Source organism: Nematolebias whitei, chromosome 12 (genome assembly GCF_014905685.2).
Source record: "Nematolebias whitei isolate Nwh7 chromosome 12, NemWhi1, whole genome shotgun sequence".
NCBI classification, from domain to species: Eukaryota; Metazoa; Chordata; class Actinopteri; order Cyprinodontiformes; family Rivulidae; genus Nematolebias; species Nematolebias whitei.
Window position 1 is genome coordinate 45,511,410 of NC_056509.1, and position 18,766 is coordinate 45,530,175.

The following is an 18,766-nucleotide window of genomic DNA, read 5'->3' on the forward strand; positions in this document are numbered from 1 at the left end:
ACAGTCTCTGTCCATCTGGTAGATTTGAGGTCATCTGGTTCACTACACACAGTACAACCCATGTGCAATCAGCAAAAGTGACCAGGACTGAAATGTTTTGTTTTTTTGTGAGTTTTTGGAGAAAAGACAAATCTAATGATCCAAACTGGAGGAAGACCCAACAAATGGACAGAGTAACTGACTATTTTTACCTGAGACAGATGGTAGAATATGAAGCTCTGAGCCCACTTTTTTAAAAATGTATATAAAATCATATAAATGATCTAATTTAAAACACACAGCACTTCTTTTTTCTCACCAATGGCGATGGTCTTTATATCGATCAGATAGGCGAGCTTCTTGTTGTCTTCCACTCCTCTCTGCTTCCTCTCATTTAGTCGCACACTACACACACGGACACACAAACAGTACAGCAGTCAGTGGGTTAAAACTGAATCCAACAGCGTGTGTTTTAACATACAGAGATTAAACCGAGCGTCAGCCCATCGTAACTTCACATTTGTCCTGCTCACGATGTTGCTTTGACACTGCGGACAGCTCTGAAGGCAACGTGGATGTGTGCTGATGAGCAAACTTTCTGTTCTGTCTGGATCCTTTAGATTTATGTAAGACTCAACACTACCATCTAAAGGACAGAGATGGAATTACATCACTTATTCTGGTGTTCATTTTTCATTTAACCTTTATTTAGACAGGCAAATCCCATTGAGCCTCGAGGACTCATTTAAAAGAGAGAGCAACAACAATAGACAGTTATAAAAAGGCATAAGTTTTTTTTAACAGTTCTGTTTAAATTAAAAAAAGGAAAGCTCATTTGCTTTCAAGATCCAAAATATGTAAAGTAAAAGTGCATAAAGGGCTATTTTTACCACTTTTAAGGCAAAGTTGTCAAAGATTTTGGCTCATTTCTATTTAAGATTGTGTTAAACACAGAAAAGGAGGTTGCAATGCAAAGGTACGCTGAAATATTTTAATTAATTGCCAACAATTTACACCTTAAACTAAAAAAAGTCACTTTAGCTGCATCTATTTTAACTTGTGGCTTTTCCTAAATAATACAGGTGACAAGTGTTTACAGTAATTAATTCGTTGACAAGCTTTTCTAACTAAAATTTAGACTTAAAACGAATCTGCTCTTCTGTTTTCTGTGAAATGAAGATTAAACTATTAAAGTTTTATTTCCATGTGTGTTTGTCAGACAAGTGTTTGAAGCAGCATGTTTTCTGTACAGATTGAAGGACGACTGAATGCTTGAACTAATTTATCAAAATGTCACATTTGAACATTTAAAACTCCTCCTGGTCAAAGAAGTGAAGCCAATACAGAAACTTTTAACTGAGGTTCTGTTTATTACAAACAGCTTTTCCATTTTGGTTTTGTTTGTTGGATAAATAATAAGAATGTCCCGAGCCGGTCTCAATCATTGGATCGAGGTCCGAACCGAGATGTTTTCTATTGATCGGTATCAGAGGATCTGACCGCAGTCCAACCAACCCATGGCAACAGATAAATTAGAGCAGTGCTGTAACTACAAGCACTGTAAGCAGTTTGGACCTTTGAAGTCCAAACATCGAGTTCACTTAGCTCACTGCTGAAGCTAAAGGCGGAGAAACAACAAACGTTAGAGGAAACCTTAAAGGCAAGAGAAAGGTTTCCACCGGACAGCGATAAACCAAAAACGATTACAGACTGTGGGACTATATTGCTCTGGTTGACCAACACATTGCTGTGGTGGAGAAAACAGGGTTTTGTCTTCTTTTGGAGCTCTTTAAACCTTTTCATCATCATCTGCAGAGTAGATGACCAAATCTGACCACTAATCGTTTTACAGCAGACGTTTGGAGTTTGGCTGGTGTTAATGCTTGGCCTCCAGGCCCGGATAGAGTCTTTGTTTAAACAAAACCCTTTTTATTTAAATTCTTACACGCTTTGCTAAATGAAAACAACATAGCTACAAAGGTGCAGCTATAGTTGACATGACGGCATTGATTTTAATCATTTTTATCTACTTATTGTGTGTAATCTGCAGCTCTGTGCTGAAAAAAAATGAACGTCAGGTGTGACTTCAGATTGAAATTGTGGACAAAAGATTTTAATCGGGACATCCCTAATAAATAACATGACAGAGTCTGTTGTGTGTTTTTGGAGACTTGGGTTTGAGTTAGAATAATTTTACAGCCTGGTAAACTCCTGATCCTTTACATTAAGTCCTGTAAAAACATTATTCTCTGTGTGTGTGCTTCCTGTTGTACTAAGCTTCCTGCTGCGACGTGCTTTATGAGCGCCTGCACCGACCTGATGAGGTGAGGATTCATGAACTCGGTCCTGACAGATCCCAGAATCTCGTTGTTGCTGTACTCGACCAAACTCAGCTCGCCGGCATTAAAAATCATGCACACCTAAAAGCACAGAGTAACGGTTTTACACAACATAAATCAGTTATGTTTAATGTGAATTTATTAAAAAGAGTTTTGTTTTTTTTAACTTTAGGATAAAGAAAATCTGCTTTTTGAACTAAGATATTGTGGAAAACATATGACATGTACGTACAGTTTCATTTTCAAAGAAGAACTTCTCATTTCCTCCAGAACCGGGCCAAGATACCTGAGAGAGGAACATTTTACAACAACTGTCCACTGTAAAAAAAAACTATGATCTCAGAACAGACAAGACAGCCATTATGGAAAATAAAGACCTGAGCTTTATAATCCAGACGAGTACAACAGTTAAAATAGAACCTGGACCTCGTCAGTACCTCACTTAGTTTATTGTTCAGCAGGTCTCCGAGCAGCAGAGTGTCTGAGGTGTGAGCCACCAGGTACCGATCTTTTCCCATGATCTTAACCTCCTCTATCTCATAACCGTAGTAGGACTTCAGAACCACCCGTGTTCCTGTGGAGAGGTTCCTCACAATCACCTGAGGAAAAGATTAACGAACATTTATTAAAATAACGTAAATCACACTTTTATAGTTGCTTTACAAAATAAGTAGTTGTTATTAAATAAGTTCAGTAAGTTCTGCACAGACTTGATGAGCGCAGAAAGTTTAGGTTCTTCAGAAAAGACCATGTTTACTGACGAAGTGCTAATTAGAAACAAGCCTCAGTTGGAGTCTCATTAGAATAACAAACTAATGTCCTAATCATGTTCTCATCCGTTTCTTTTTCTTTTAGCTTCTTTCGCTGTGGATCAAATAATGTTGTGTTTTTCTGTGTATCTGAAGGCGTACTTGGCTTTTAGCTTGCAAGTGATGGCTACTAAAAAAGATGTTTGATGTATTTATCTGACAAATACAAAAAAAGATACAAAAGGTTTGATTGTTGTCAAACCTTTAACTGCCTTTTGTTCCCAATTAAAAATCTGAGGCACTTGGTTGTTTGCTGAGCTCAGATTTATTTCATTTGAATTCCTTGACTCGCACAATTAACGGACTGTTTTAGGTTTCCAATCAACTCCACGCGGGCAGCGGTGGAAAAACAGAGTCTGACCCTTTGCTTTGAACCGTTTCATTTTGCAGCTGAGACATTTTGTCTGACGGTTTTCTACCTGACTCAGGCCAACGTAGGTCATCTCAAACTTGTTCTTATAGAGAGTTCTCCTCAGGCAGCAATCAAACAGCTCCACTCCTCCACACAGCGTTCCCTGTCAGGACAAAAACAGACAGACCTTCACCTCTTCCTTTAAACTGCACTTGTTTCTAATTTTTATTTAGTTGTGACAGATTTAAGAGAAATAAGCTGAAGTTTTGAAGACAGACAAGTTTAGAGTTTTTAATTTAAGTGTACACGGCTACTGTTGATGGCCGACTTAAATAATGAAATGAGTTACAGCGCAAAGGCGTGACCCGTCTCTCTTCCAGGCCAGGTTGGTGATGGTGTAGAGGTTGGAGATCTCTTTGGGTTTGGCTTCATCCCACATGCCTTTCCTCGGGGCCCAGTTAAACACCCGTAACCTGCACAAAATCAACCAAACACACACAGCTGCTCCAAAAACGTCCCCGAGATCATTTGCGTCACATCATTGAAGGTTAATCTGTATTTTTATTCTGACCGGTCGAAGCTGCCAAACACCACAGACTGCCCGCTGGGGCTGGTGACCGCCACCGTGAACTCCCTCTCCGACTGGTCGCGGCTGTAGTCGAAGTTCTGCAGGATGTGACCCTCTCTGCCGTACGCCACCACCTTCTTATCGCAGCCGCCCACCACGATGCTGTTGGCTCCCCAGGCCAGAGCGTAAGGAGGGCATGGGTGTGTCAGCAGCTTGCCCTGAGTCAGATCATGTAAGAGCATGAGGATATTCATAAGCATTCTGTGTGGGATGGATTTATGAGACCATCTGTACCTGAGATTCCCCCGAGCCTTCATCATTAAGGAAGTAACGCACGACGGTCCCATCGGCGTGACCAGACAGGATGCCTTTACCAGAAACACTGACACAGAGCTCCAATTTACAATCAAAACGAGGAATAACAAAACAAAATAGAGCAGCTGGAACACTAATGAATGATTTAGAATTTAAAAATGCAAATGCAAAGTTCACACGATGATCTTTTTTACCGTTTCTGGACAAACAAGCAATTATTACATCTGAGTTTACTCATATTAGGTTCAAATATGGACGAGGTATTTACTTGCACGTCAACGAGACGACACAGGACTCTGTGGCGTAGATGGTGGAAGATTTATTTGTCTGGGTGTTGGCGAGGCGAACCTGTTGAAGAAGGGTCAGAAATGAACTGTTTTTGTTACGGACTTTTCTGTCAAAGTTTATGGATATTTTTAACTTCTATGGCTGAGAATGTTAACTCTGCCCATGAACCATATGTTTGGGTTAGCAGAGAGAGCTGGATGAGGAGCAGCGCCCAGCTGTCGCTTCAAGGATGCCTCCGAGTCTGTGAGCTCGGCTGAACTAATGAGAGTACAGTAGTCCCTCGCTACTTCTCAGTTCGTTTATCACAGGCTCGCTCTAACGCGGTTTTTCAAAATAAGATTGGACATGACACACAACTGGCTGACTGATGGAGGAGCCAAATTATTTAGCACCTGCTGCACCTTTGTGCAGTCCATACTGCAGGATAAACTTCCTGCCGCAGCTGAACAGCTGATCTTAGTGCAGAGCGGAGAAGTGGGCGTGGCCAAGAGCGCTTGCAGTTGGCTGAGAGCAGCGGCGGCAGAGAGGGAAATCATGAGATTCTGTGCTCTTTATCGCGGATCTTCAGGGTACGGATCCCCCGCGATAAACAAGGGACTTCTGTATAAAAACAAGCTTCTCACACGGCTCGTGGCAGATTCTCTGGTCTTCATGTGTGCTTCCTGTATTTCTGTGTAACCTGTCCTGTCCTGAAAATCTATCCTTGCAGGAAAAATACCGGTTAAAGATCTCCTGCTGTCGAGCACAGCTCCTTTTGAGTAATTGAGATAAAGCAAGAATATTTTCCTCCCAAAAGTTTTTGTGCTGATTTTGTAATTTTCACACAAAAGCTTCCCATGGATGATATTTTTCACCAACAGAAACACTTGTTTTTACTGGTCGACAAACATCATTTCAGTTTTAACTCCATTTTCTGCCAAACCGCAGCGTGAATGCTGAGCGCTGAATGACTTTGTTCGGTTGTTAAAGTTAAAACAAGCAGGACAGAAGCTACACTGAGCAGAACAAAACAGTATCTGTAAAACTGGCAGCCCTATAGACACTTGTTGGCTCAGGTAAGTTAGCTGTGGCGTCCATCTTTAATTGAACCGTGTCTCTAAATTCATAGATGTTCATCCAGTGATTACTTTCTGAGAGTTTCAATAAAATTCTTCCAGCAGTTCATGAGACATTTTGCTAGTCGACAGACAAAAAAGCACTAAAGTGTACACAGGCTCAGGCTGTTACATGATCGCCTGTCTTTCACAGTGGCCGTCTGTTCGTGACTCACCTTGCCATCAACCAATCCGTAAACAATCGCATTTTCTGCAGGCCAAAGTAGGCGAGTCACAGCGCTCTGCAACACAAAGGAACATTCATGTAGAAAACTGGAGCTCTTACAGAGTTAAAATAAATCCTTAACTTAAACAGTTCTATGAAGAACGTGGCCTGCCTGACCTTTGACCTTCCACCTTAAAGTCAATTAACAAAAGAAGGTTGTGCAACGGACTTCTCCTATTTCACCCTTTGTGACCACATTTTCCCATGGATGCCGGAAACATCAGAATACTGAGCTGCCAAAAGGTTCTGACATGAGGAACCTGACACCAGAGTCAAAAACCAAACCTGGGAAGAAGAGACCCAGCATCGATCCTACGGCTCAGTAGACGCCAGCATGAAGGTCACAAGACAGGTTGTAGAAAAAAATCTGACTTTTTGTGCACATTAAGGATCAACACAAAGGTCCATAAAGAAACTCGTGTTTCCAGGATGCTTCTCCACTGGGCTAAGACTGAGAAAGTCCCCTCCAAGGTAGAAGGAAATAAAAAGGAACGGGAACATTTTTAACAAAAAAGCCTTTGAGAAAATCTTGGGGAAGCAGGAAGAACATTTTGAATTTCATGAGTCGCATGAAGCTAATGACTGAGCAAATCGTGCACAGGCATTCGAATATGAAAGAGGCTCTTAACAAACAAAGCCAGATTCTCGGGTAAAGATGGCCTCATGAAGAAAAAAACATCTTTGAAGACAGTAAACGTCCACATTCTGGACAGAGGAGTTTGAAATCATTTGAAAAGAATGTTAAAAAGTGATTGATGGGGAAAAAAAGCAATCACACTATTTTAAGGCATAGCTACATGCAAAATGTAATAGATTAAATGTAAATCTGAACACATTTTATTTATTTATTTATTTAGACATCTCCTCCCCAGTATTTTGACTTGCTATAAATCAGTGCCTCGATCCATAAAAGCACTCAGGTCCCACGTGATGGCTGGGAGAGCAACAACCCACAGCTCACAACAACCACACGTCCCCCAACGAGACACATCAAGTGCTAATGATCCCACGACTGAAAGACAAAAAAGACTTCAAGAGACAAAAAAAAAAGTTAAAATCTGTTCAAAACATTCAACAACACCGAAGAGGAAACGATAAAAATCCTCACAAGGCACAGTTTCACTTTATTTGGACAAGTGAGAAACACACTTTTTACATTTTAAACATAAATATGATTAAACCTCAGCTCCTCTTTACTCACCGTCTGAACAAATTTGTTGCAAATGGCTTTCTTATCTCCCCTACAAGCAAGAAACAGAAACAAAAAAACCTGATGAAAACATGTGCAATGTGAATTTTAAAGTGGAAAAATAAATTAAAAAGGACAATACCAATCCTCTCCAATTCTGTAGACATAGATTATGTTGTCCGACTGGCCGATGGCGATTTTGGTGGAGTCTGGTGAGAAGACCATGTCATTGACCACATAGCTCTGTTTTCCATACTGAAAAACAAAACAGAAAAAAAAAACCCAGGCGTTTAAAAACTATGAATGGGAACTCCTCATGTAGAAATAAAAAGAGATTAGAGAAGCGTAGCCTGGATTATAATAACGACTGCAATTTTTAGAGGCAAGATGTTAAAAAAAGAATGAATATTTGTGATGTTAGAACTGAATGCAGAATTTTCTTTCCACAGTTAGTGTTTCTTAGCTGCTCAACCAACCTGTTAATAAATTATTTCATTACACCAAGTTGAATTTTGTTGTGCAGGTAAATTATTGAATGGATGAGGTTTTTATTTCAGCTTGTGTGAGATGTTTCTGTTGTAAAACTATTTAGCCTTCAGGTTTTACATGAATAGAAAAAATATAATATTGTCAATTCTGAAGTGCAATTCATTTGTGTGGTAAATACAGACAACAGTTGTTCGATCCTTAACGTAGAACATGGAAATACTGCTCTTAGAATCTTTAATGGTATAAGTTTAAAACTAAAGGCCTGACATTCCCTGAGGAAAGACATATTCCTGTCTCAATGTTGAAACACCCATTCTTAGCCTGGTTCGGACAACACAACCATACATAGCTACAACAACAACAACAACAAAAAATCAAATAAATACAAAACATGAGCAGCATTCTTTTATGAAAACAGTTGTTTTTTTTTAAAGCTGCGTAAACTCAGTTTTTACTTTCACAGAATCTGCCTTTGAGGTGGGATGGAGGTGGGCCTCCGATAATGTTCCCCAGGTGTTGCAGATAACAGAAGGAGATCAGTTGACTTTAAGTGAAATAAGTGTGAATGAGAGAGACAGGTGGAACAGTGAGGCTACAAGGAGCAGAGGTCACAAAGGTGCACGACTTCAAGGACTTGGGGTCCACTGTCCAGGAACATGGAAAAGTGTGGTAAAGTGATGAAGAAGGAGAACTGAGTGGATAGAGAAAAGCTTCAGGATCGGTTTGTGACAAAAACGTGTCAGCAAAGGGAAAAAGTTTACAAGACAGTTGTGAGACCAGCTGTGTTGTCTGGTTGTATGGTCTGGAGACAGAGACATGGACATAAAGACAGGAGACAGAACTGGAAGTGGCAAAAATGAAGATGTTGAGGTTCTCCTTAGGAGAGACAAGGATGGAGAAGATTAGGAATGAGATCATCAGAGGTACAGCACAGGTTGAACAACTGGGAGATAAAGTTGAAAAGGCCAGACTGAGATGGTTTGGACATGTCCAGAGGAGGGACAGTGGTTTGGACATGTCCAGAAGAGGGACAGTGGTTTGGACATGTCCAGAGGAGGGACAGTGTGTATATTGGTAGAAGGATGTTAGAAATGCAGCTGCCAGGAAAAAGACAAAGAGGAGATATATGGAAGGAGTTAGAGACAACATGGACGTAGTTGGAGTGAGGACAGAAGATGCAGAGGACATGAGTGAGATGGAGGAGGACTTGCTGTAGAGACCAGATGGCTGAAAAAAAAAAAGCTGAATTTACATAAAAAACAACAATAAACCAATACTGAGACTTGGGTAACAAAGGACTGAACTGATTAAAAAATAAGATAAAATAAGAAAAATCAGATTTTTCAGGAGATGTCCAAAAAGAAGGATCAGGTGAAGGTTTTATAAACAAGTAAAATATTTAACAATATAGTGTCCCTTCCTGAACAGAAATCCTTCAACTCTCAGTAAATGTTATAAACAGCTCAGAAAGCTTTGTTAAAAAAAACTGCATTTGACAAATCTAATCAAATGAGAGCATCACCTTAGCATCCAGAGGTTTGGTGGAGAACTTGTCCCTCCTTTCTCCCTGCTCGTCGTAAAGCAGAACCACTCTGTCCACAGTGCAAACAGCAAACTTCGTGTTGTTCGGTGACCAGGCCATGCATGTTACTTTGGCAGCACCCTCCTGTGTCAAATACATTAGTCAATAATAAAAAAAGTAAAAAAAAGTAACGGATCTTTTCCGAACATCTAAACGAGTTAAGCCGTGAACGACTTACTGCTTCTATCAATGCTAATGCGAGTCTCAGTACTTAGCATCAGCTAGCATCATGCTAACTCCTGACGTCCAGACTCACCTGGGGTGTTAAGAGCGTCTTAAGATGCTTCAGCTGCATTTCCAGAAGCCTAACGGAAGCCCACAGAAAGATTACAAGTGCTGAAACGTTTAGAGCTGGGTCATTTTTCTGACCAGTTCCAGGTAACTAGCGCTAGCATGGAGGACATCTTTGAAGTAAACATAACCGTGATCTCCTTAGTTACCGCTGTGGGCGGGAACTTGTGGTGCATTTAAAAGTATCGGAAATTCACCTTTCCTGGTCCGAAGAGGCGCCGCATTGATTTGTTTTGAAGATTCAGAAAACCCAAGTTCCGAAGCCACATAATGAAAGACACAAGCATATTTTCGTAATACGAACGTTAAAACGTATTGCTAACCAAACATTCGTTGGAGGAACGTTGGGAAAACGTGTATTCAGAGACAACGTTTGCCGTTAATGAACGTTCCCTGAACGTTTCTTTTTCCTTGTTAGCTGGGATTTTTATTTTGAGAGTACACAGTACTATATAAAAAAATGTTAGTCCATTAGCAAATAATTAACATATATTACGGTATCATAAAAACAATGATGTTTAGGATTTGCGATTTTGCAAAAGAAGGGATTAGGAAAACAATTGTCATTGGAGATGCCGGGGATTGAACCCGGGGCCTCATACATGCAAAGCATGCGCTCTACCACTGAGCTACATCCCCAGATATCTCAAGTCCTGTGTAATTTTCTTTATGTAGATTTCTAAGTATACGCGCACAGTGATTTCGGCTTAAATTAATACAGTTTACCTGAAGAGAAAGAAAAAAGTTTTTACCTGGAAATGGTAGGAGGCCGAACCTTGTTTAATCACATACTTTTATTTTATAATTTTAGACAATTAGTTTTGAATTTCATGAATTCTATGATCCACATTCTGATGCATGCTCAATTATCAGGTAGAAAATTTAAAAAGGTTAAGTCAGGGGTCATCTGGACGGATTCAAAAAATAAAATAAAAACTGTTGAATCCAAAAGACTTCGTAAAACGAAACGTTTCAAAAAGCTTTTTTTTTTTTTTTTTTTTTTAATCCGTCCATTGGACCTGATTTATCTATGGTCCATGATTTACATTTCTGGCCTCAATTTTTTTCTCCAAATAAAATAAAAACTCGGTCCACATCCACCTGCTGGTAAGAAAAAGAATTACGTTATTAGACTGTACCGGAAGCAGGAGACTCTAACTTCAAAGTAAAGGTTTATCCGCATGAACGTGATCGCTCATCCCACAATGTTCAGTCAGGTCATCTGGACGGTTTCGTTTTTTGGCTGAGTCGTTTCGTCCTTCATCCAAAGGACTTCTTCCATCTCAGGAGCCACCAAACAAAATGGCTCCTCAGACTGAAGAAGTTCTTTAGATGAAGGACGAAACGTCTCAGCAAAATTAGAAACCGTCCAGATGACCTGACTGAACATTGCTGTATTTTTACCTGGATTATTGAGCATGAACTTTGATTAATGCTCATTGTTTACTGATGAAAAGTAAATAAACTGATTGACGATAGGGTGTGCACCTGAATAACCTCAGCTGGGACAACAACACCACCAGCCTGATCAAGAAAGCTCATCAGAGACTCTACTTCTTCAGACGGTTGAGGCGAGCTGGTCTGGGAAGCTCAGTCCTCACCTCCTTCTACAGGTGTGCAGTGGAGAGCATCCTGTGCTCCAGCATCAATGTGTGGCATGGAGGCTGCACAGCTGCAGAAAGAAAAGCTCTGCAGAGAGTGGTGAAGGCTGCACAGAAGACGTTGGAGTCAGCCTCCCCACCATCACAGACATCTACACCTCCAGATGCAGGAAGAGGGCCACCTGCATCATGAAGGACCCCACTCACCCAGCACAACACACACTTTTTGCCCCTCTACCCTCAGGCAGGAGATTAAGGAGCATTAAGTGTAGAACCACTAGACTGAGGAACAGCTTCTACCCTGAGGTTAGACTCATGAATCTCTAACCAGAATAATCACTGTGAAAAATCGCATCGTGTTGCTGCTGATCTGTTTCATGTTGCTGCTGATCTGTTTCATGTTGCTGTATTCATTCGTGCTCATCTGCTCACACAGGCTCATGTTCGTGCTGCTGTTCGGCGTATTGTTTTTATGCTATTTGTGCTTAGCATAATTTTAGTTGATGTTTAGATCGTATTACTGTTTTTCTTGTACATTTTATTGTTGTATGTAACTGGGACCCTGTGTACATAATTTTGTTCCACCACATGTACCTTTATACATTACATACATACATATATACTCTACATTGTATTCACTTTGAAGTTGAACCACAGTGTTTCTCTGAAGAGCACTCTGAAAGTGTTGAGTTAGGTTAAAACAAAAATAAAGTGATGCATTGTCAGATGCATACATCTAATGTCTTAAGATTTCCAACATATTTTTAGCTATATTGGTCAACAATTTTTTTTTTTGTTTTTGTTTGTTTGTTTTTGGTCAGCATAAACTTTTATTTTGAAAACGCGCAGCGGAAATGGTATGCGTTGCTGCGTCAAACATTCGCGTGCAGACCGCGGGCCGACTTCCACGCTGCTGGCGGTGCGCGTGGAACCATTTGCTATCATCCTCTGTGCCCGTTTAACCGCCAAAGTCCTTAACTGAGCTTTTTGTTTCGCCTTTTAGTCCAAATTCTGACACAGGATACACGACGACGCCACCAGGTCCTGTTTTTAAACGGCAAAGTTTCTTAGTTGTTAGTTTTTTTTCCGAGTTTCTGCATCTCTTCGTTGTGGCGGAAGGTTCACGTGCACACCAGAAGACCTCCTCGCTTTAACCCGCTGGAGGAAATCAATAGTTAGCATCAGTAGCATCTGCTAACCTGAAAGAAAATGGCAACCTTGATTCTGGAGGACGGAGAAAGGTTTAGCGGCAGCCTTTTTGGTGCAAATGTGTCGGTTTCGGGAGAAGTTGGTAAGTTTTATTCACTTTCTTGTACAAAATTTGCATAAATATTTTCTTTCATTTATTAATTATTTTCTAACTTGAAGATTTGATCCCTGATGTCCACAGAAGGCCAGTTAAGATGAGCGCCAGACCTGAATAACTTCTGTCTTGGGGGCGTGTCTTTAAAAGTACATTAAACCGGTCAACTTAAAGTCGCTCCTGGGAATGTGCATGTGGTCCGTGCACATTCCCAGGAGCGTGGACCACATGTGTTTTGTTGTCAGCCTGTAAAGGTCACTGACCTGCAGGTAAATAATCATTCTTGTTGACCACTGAGTTTGCTTTGAGGATGCTTTAAGCTGTTGGATGGGTCAGGCCATGAGTGTAAACACGTGTGGTGAGAGTAAACATCATAAAGTACTGTGCACAAGTCTTAAACCACTTCTAATTTAATGTTATCGTCAAAGAGACTGATATTAAAACTAGACTCGAGTCGTGGTGTGTTTCCACCATCACCAAATGAGCCATTTCTTGGCATGGTGTGCAGTCTCACCTAGCAGATAGCCAAAGGTTCTTAAGAAAAATCAGCCCGCCAGACCTGAGGTGCATCATTCTACAGTCGATCATCTACATTCTGGGCCAGGTTTTGGCAGTTTCAACATCAGGAATTAGCTCAACAAGCAGAAATGAAAAAGCAGTCAAAGTCTAAAGATAAAAACCTTCGGAAGATCTTTCAAAATCTACAGATTTAATGATTGAGGCTGTAAACAATCAGGACGCAGTCCTTTAAACACATCGTATGTGTCTTACGAGAATTCATATGAGCGATGAAGTTGTTTTGTGTGTTCAGTGTTTCAGACCGGCATGGTGGGATACCCTGAGGCTCTCACTGACCCGTCCTACAGCTGCCAGCTGCTGACTCTCACTTACCCCCTGGTCGGCAACTATGGAGTACCGACGGATGAAGAGGGAGAGTTTGGACTCAGCAAGGTGAGCTAAAGTCAAATAATAAAATCGTCACAAACGAATATAAAGAAGTTTCGATGAATTTAGATTAAGCCGAGGGAAGACTGCTTTACTCTTAACACCATATGAAGATTAATTTTGTTTCTGTTCTGCTCAGTGGTTTGAGTCCTCCAAGATCCACGCTGCAGCTCTGATTATTGGCGAACTGTCAGAGCATCCCAGTCATTGGAGGTCAGTCAAGTCACTGGACCAGTGGCTCAAAGAACAAGGCATTCCTGGAATACAAGGTCTGAAAATACTCATGAAATTAAAAATAATCCAGGTTTAATTTGTTCATTCGGGTATGAGCATTTTAGCCGTTTATCATTTGTAATGTTACTTGTGAAAGAAGTTTCAAGTGGTTTCTCTTCACTCCAGGTGTCGACACCCGCTGTCTGACCAAAAAGATCAGAGAGAAGGGCACCATGTTGGGGAAGCTGGTTATAGACGGGACTCCTGAGGACAGCATCCCCTTTGATAACCCGGATCAGAGAAACCTGGTCCAAGAGGTGTCCATGAAGGTAGAGAATCCACTTTCTGTTAGTCTCACAGCAGCTTTATCAGCCCTCTAATGGTAGAACTGATAACCCTTTCTTCCTGAAATATTAAAGATGGCTGCTCAAAACTGGACAAAACAAGTTGTTTGAATAAAGAAAGAGATTATATTGGACTTGTTTATTAGCTGTGCCATCATTATCAGGCTATTATAATCAATAAGCAACAATAATTAGCTTCTACGTCAAATCATTTTTGCATCATCTGAGCCTAAAACCTAAATATATGCGAAGGGCTTATTATTTGTTCGTAAATATTCCAGTTTCCCCTCTCGCGTTTGTCTTCAGGAGCCGAGAATATTCAACCCAAGTGGTGGTTTGCGGATCACGGTGGTGGACTGTGGAATCAAGTATAACCAGATCCGCTGCCTGGCTCAGAGAGGCGCACGTGTTACTGTTGTACCGTGGGACCACCCGCTCGATATCAACGGTCAGTAATGCGCTTCTTTTCCGTATTTCACAAAAAGTTTCTATCAGGAAGAATTATGGGAATTTCTACTTTGGTTTAACACATTTTCTACCTAATTCGAGTCCTCTTGGTTGAGTGCAATTTGCTAAATTGTTGACACTGAAGACTTTATAGTGCATTTTGTATTTTTCTGCAGGTTTATTTAACTGCATAAACATACCTTTACACGCGAACAGGAAAAAACAGTCATTTATGATTAATATTTTAAAATGTACAGACTACTTTTCTCTTCAGTAACGTGATCGTGTTTCTCAGATTTTGATGGATTGTTCATCAGTAACGGTCCAGGGGATCCCCAGTTCTGTCAGGCCACCGTCAACAACGTGAGGAAGGTGATCTGCGTGGATCGGCCAAAGCCGGTTTTTGGGATCTGTCTCGGACATCAGCTGATTTCTTTGGTCATTGGCGCAAAGACCTACAAGATGAAGTGAGTGTCGCGATTATTAACGGCACACCTGCATGAACTAACACCTAAAACTGTCAAATCAGAGTTTGCAGCCGATTGAAAATTAAAGTTCAGGTTTGAAGTCAAAGTTTTTAAACTATAACACTCCTCATCTGTGCTAAAACAACCCTAATTTAACGCAGTCAAATCTGATGGAATTATGAGTGCACATATGGCCTTTATTCGTGTTTTAAAACTGAGATATATCTCTGAAGTGAACAAGTTTTCTGTAAAAACGGCAGCCGTTTTTCACCCTTTGCACGGTGAGGAGCAGGTTTTTGCAGCCTCAGCAGTCTGGTATCTTCAGTTTGGGCACCAGACTGAGAAAGGCTAATGTAAACACGTTATTGTAATGCCTGACGAGCACCTGAGGCAGTGGAGTCCACTGCTTTATCAGACAGCACGAAGGTCACAAAGGACTAAAAGAGTTCTCACCGCTCCGCTGGAACGTTGTCGACTTCTAAACATCTTCAGAGTTTAGGAGGTTTCCTTGCTACAAATTACAGCTGCACGGGTTTTTCCATGACTTGATGTCAACTTACCAGTTACTTTTAAACTCTTGTTTTTAAAAAAATAAAAACAAAACAAAAAGAATAATAAAATAAAACATTTTGACTTAAACATATTTCTGCTTTAACAGAGTAAAAAGTTTTATGTTCTGAGTTTAGCTGAATTCAACATGCAAGTTGATCTGGTTAGGGTTAATTACCCTCTTAATTGTATTACCATTTTAATGTAAATTTTCAAGGTATATTTATTGTATTCTTGAAGTTTAAGAATTTGGGTGCATTTTATTTATTTATTTATTCTTTTTTGTTGTTGTTGTTGTTTTGTTTTGCACAAATTCCTTAATATTTCTCAGGATAACAAATACATTTGTAAAAAATATGTATACAACATACCCAAAGTGTGCATATAATGTTTTATTTAAAGCAGCATATGTGTAATTAAATGGCTTTTTTATACATTTTAAAAAGTGGCTTTAAAATGACGCATCTTTTATGTAAAATAAGCTTTAAAATGTTACGTGTTTTAAATGGGTTTTTAAAATTTTGTTTGCTCGTTTCTCAGGTATGGTAACCGTGGCCACAACCAGCCGTGCATCCACAACGGGACAGGTCGCTGCTTCATCACCAGTCAGAACCACGGCTTCGCTGTCGACCCAGACACCCTACCGAACGAGTGGGACGTGCTCTTCACCAACGCCAACGACCACACCAACGAGGGCGTCGTACACAAGACAAAACCCTTCTTCAGGTAGCCGTCTTTGTGATGACATGACGAGTAGCTCAGTTTAGTTTGTTATAAACCGTGTATAGGTTTAAAAAAAGAGACTAAATGCTTCATTCGGATCGTGCAGCGTTCAGTTCCACCCGGAGCACATGGCCGGCCCAACAGATCTGGTCAGCTTGTTTGATGTTTTCCTCAACACTGTGAAAGACTACAAAGAGGGCAACACGGCAACATCTGGTAATCACATCTTCTTCTGCAGGGCTGTGTTTCAAGGCCAGTTAGTGTTTTTTCAAAAGCAGCACCCAGCATTTGATCGATTTTAACATATGCACTTTAAAAGACGTGTCTGAAAAATGACCTCACAAGTTAAACCTCTACGCAGGCCTAGCATCTCTGAATTGTACAAATGAAGATTGTTTAAATTCAGTTTTGTTTCTTTTCAGTTAAGCAGCGTTTGATGGACCACCTCACCTACCCCGATTCTCCAAAGATCGAGGAGGTTGTCAGGCCTAAGAAAGTCCTCATCCTGGGCTCTGGAGGACTCTCCATTGGTCAGGCTGGAGAGTTCGACTACTCTGGATCCCAGGTCTGTGAAACGAAAAGAAAACTGTTAATTCATTTTAGAATACCTGACTAACTTTGAGTAACTGGAGAGCAACTAAGGTGACCTCCTGAAGCTCTTCGCCCATTTTCTTGGCTTGAACTATTTTTGTTGTTCTTGATTGTGCTGCACTGGCACAAGCAAATGTTTTTACTTTTAAAGAACGCCATCTCTGAATTAACTAGAGAAATTACATTTCCTGCAAAAATACAGTGCAAATTCTTATTGCAGAAGAACTTGCTGAAAAACAGTTGAAATTAGCTAAAAAAAAATGCTGAAATTTGCTGAAATGGAAGAACAAGCCTAAATTATCAGAAAAAAGCAGAAAGAACACATTTGCTGAAATAAGCAGAAATTAACCCCCTCCAAAATTTGGGGAATTAGCTTAAAAAAAAAGGGCTGAAATTATTTTAAAAAATGGCTGAAAAAGCAGAAAGAAGCTTAAACTACCAGAAGGAAGCAGAAAGAACTGAAATGAGCTTTAAAAAATTTTTTTAAAAATGGAATTAGCTGAAAAAACTAAATTTAGCATCAAAAGCAAAATAATATTTGAAAGAGCAGAAAAATCTGAAACTAGCAGGAAAAACTTGAAAGGAGCATAATAAGCTGAAATTAGCAGAAATAAGTTAATTAGTTTGAAAGTAGCAGACATTAGCATAAAAAAACTTGAATTTATCTGAAAACAGCTGAAATTATTTAAAAAAGGTAGCTGAACAGGTAGAACAAGCTTAAATTAGCAGAAGCAAGAAGAAAGAACACATTTGACCAATTAAGCTGAAAGAAGCAGAAATGAGCACAAACATGGAAATTTTCTGAAAAAAGCTGAAATTAGCAACAATTTTTTTTTTAAACCAGCTGAAAAGTAGCTAAACGGGCAGAAAGAAGCTTAAATTACCAGAAGGAGGTGGAGAGAGCACATTTTTGCTGAATTAGGCTGAAAAAGGTTGCAATTAGTGGGGAAAAAAAAGAAATTAGCCAAAAAAGCTAACATTTGTATAAAAACAGCTAAATAGTAGCTGAAATACCAGTACGGTAGTTGAAAAGTTGAAACTTGCAGAAAAAAACTGAAAGGAGCAAACAAGCTGAAATTAGCAGAAAGAAGTTAGAAGTACAAAAATGTTGTAGTTGGCAGAAAGAATCTGAAAGGAGCACAAAACAGCTGAAAGTAACTGAAAGTAGCTTAATAAAATTTGCACAAGGAAGCCGAAATCGGCTCAAGCCGAACAAAATGTGAAAGGAGCAGTGAAAGGTTGTAAACCGATCTAAATATTTGAAGGTTGTATTTTTTATGAGAAAAAAATGTCAGAAAAGGCTAAATATTTCAAAAAGCTAAAGTTGCACCAATACCAAAGTCACAGCAGGATTGTCCTGAAAGAGCCAAATGTTTTGATTTATGATTTGTTGAAATAGCACAAAAATTGTGAAACGAGAAATGTGCCGAGAAACGTATGGAAGAAAAATGGATCACAATAGTGTGAATGCTTCATAAGCGTTCAGACAGATGTACTTGTATATTTTTTAATATTTAACTTTCTTGGTAAGTTTATTCTAGTATTGTTTTTTTTACTTGTTTTCAGGCTATAAAGGCTCTGAAGGAGGAGAATATCCAGACTTTGTTGATCAACCCCAACATCGCCACGGTGCAGACCTCCAAAGGTCTAGCGGACAAAGTCTACTTCCTGCCAATTACACCAGAATATGTCACTCAGGTGTGGACTTTATTTTCTTTCCTCTCTGCGATTGATACGAGATTCCAGCCGGTTTAATCAAATCAGGGTTTGTGGAGAAAATTCTGCATGCCGCCTCTCAACAGGTGATCAAAAACGAGCGCCCAGACGGTGTCCTGCTCACGTTCGGTGGTCAGACTGCCCTGAACTGCGGCGTGGAGCTGAGGAAGATGGGCATCCTGGAAAAGTATAAAGTCAAAGTTCTGGGAACGCCGGTCGCCTCCATCGAGATGACTGAAGACAGGAAGGTCTTTGTGGAGAAAATGGAGGAGATCAACGAACACGTGGCTCCCAGTGAAGCAGCGCTGTCAGTGGAGCAGGTAGGAACCTTCAGCCGTTTACAGCT

General features: G+C 40.2%; 3 protein-coding genes and 1 non-coding gene across 4 annotated transcripts in view; 1 reads left to right on the forward strand and 3 right to left on the reverse strand.

Moving 5' to 3' along the window:
* Positions 1-263: 263 nt before the first annotated feature.
* On the reverse strand, positions 264-3,942 carry LOC119417955 (intraflagellar transport protein 172 homolog). The gene is made up of 6 exons (XM_037685203.1): positions 3,829-3,942; positions 3,547-3,642; positions 2,756-2,917; positions 2,551-2,604; positions 2,296-2,399; positions 264-384 (listed from the first exon to the last, which is right to left on the reverse strand). The coding sequence occupies exons 1-6, from the start codon at positions 3,916-3,918 to the stop codon at positions 264-266; spliced, it is 627 nt and encodes a 208-aa protein (XP_037541131.1). The 5' UTR covers positions 3,919-3,942.
* Positions 3,943-4,626: 684 nt separating this feature from the next.
* Positions 4,627-9,670, reverse strand: LOC119417956 (intraflagellar transport protein 172 homolog). The gene is made up of 6 exons (XM_037685204.1): positions 9,487-9,670; positions 9,171-9,314; positions 7,302-7,414; positions 7,172-7,211; positions 5,921-5,986; positions 4,627-4,710 (listed from the first exon to the last, which is right to left on the reverse strand). Exons 1-6 carry the CDS (start codon positions 9,523-9,525, stop codon positions 4,627-4,629), a joined length of 486 nt encoding a protein of 161 aa, XP_037541132.1. The 5' UTR covers positions 9,526-9,670.
* Positions 9,671-10,088: 418 nt separating this feature from the next.
* On the reverse strand, positions 10,089-10,160 carry trnaa-ugc. The gene has a single exon. It is a non-coding gene; the product is annotated as a tRNA-Ala (tRNA).
* A 1,834-nt stretch (positions 10,161-11,994) lies between these two features.
* Positions 11,995-18,766, forward strand: part of cad (carbamoyl-phosphate synthetase 2, aspartate transcarbamylase, and dihydroorotase) — a 28,154-nt gene continuing 21,382 nt past the window's right edge. The window contains exons 1-11 of the mRNA XM_037685956.1: positions 11,995-12,413; positions 13,237-13,376; positions 13,510-13,639; positions 13,770-13,912; positions 14,234-14,375; positions 14,670-14,841; positions 15,931-16,116; positions 16,220-16,329; positions 16,536-16,678; positions 18,271-18,402; positions 18,507-18,740. Of these exons, the coding sequence (XP_037541884.1) occupies positions 12,332-12,413; positions 13,237-13,376; positions 13,510-13,639; positions 13,770-13,912; positions 14,234-14,375; positions 14,670-14,841; positions 15,931-16,116; positions 16,220-16,329; positions 16,536-16,678; positions 18,271-18,402; positions 18,507-18,740 (1,614 nt within the window). The 5' untranslated portion in view covers positions 11,995-12,331. The remainder of the gene's footprint in view (positions 12,414-13,236; positions 13,377-13,509; positions 13,640-13,769; positions 13,913-14,233; positions 14,376-14,669; positions 14,842-15,930; positions 16,117-16,219; positions 16,330-16,535; positions 16,679-18,270; positions 18,403-18,506; positions 18,741-18,766) is intronic.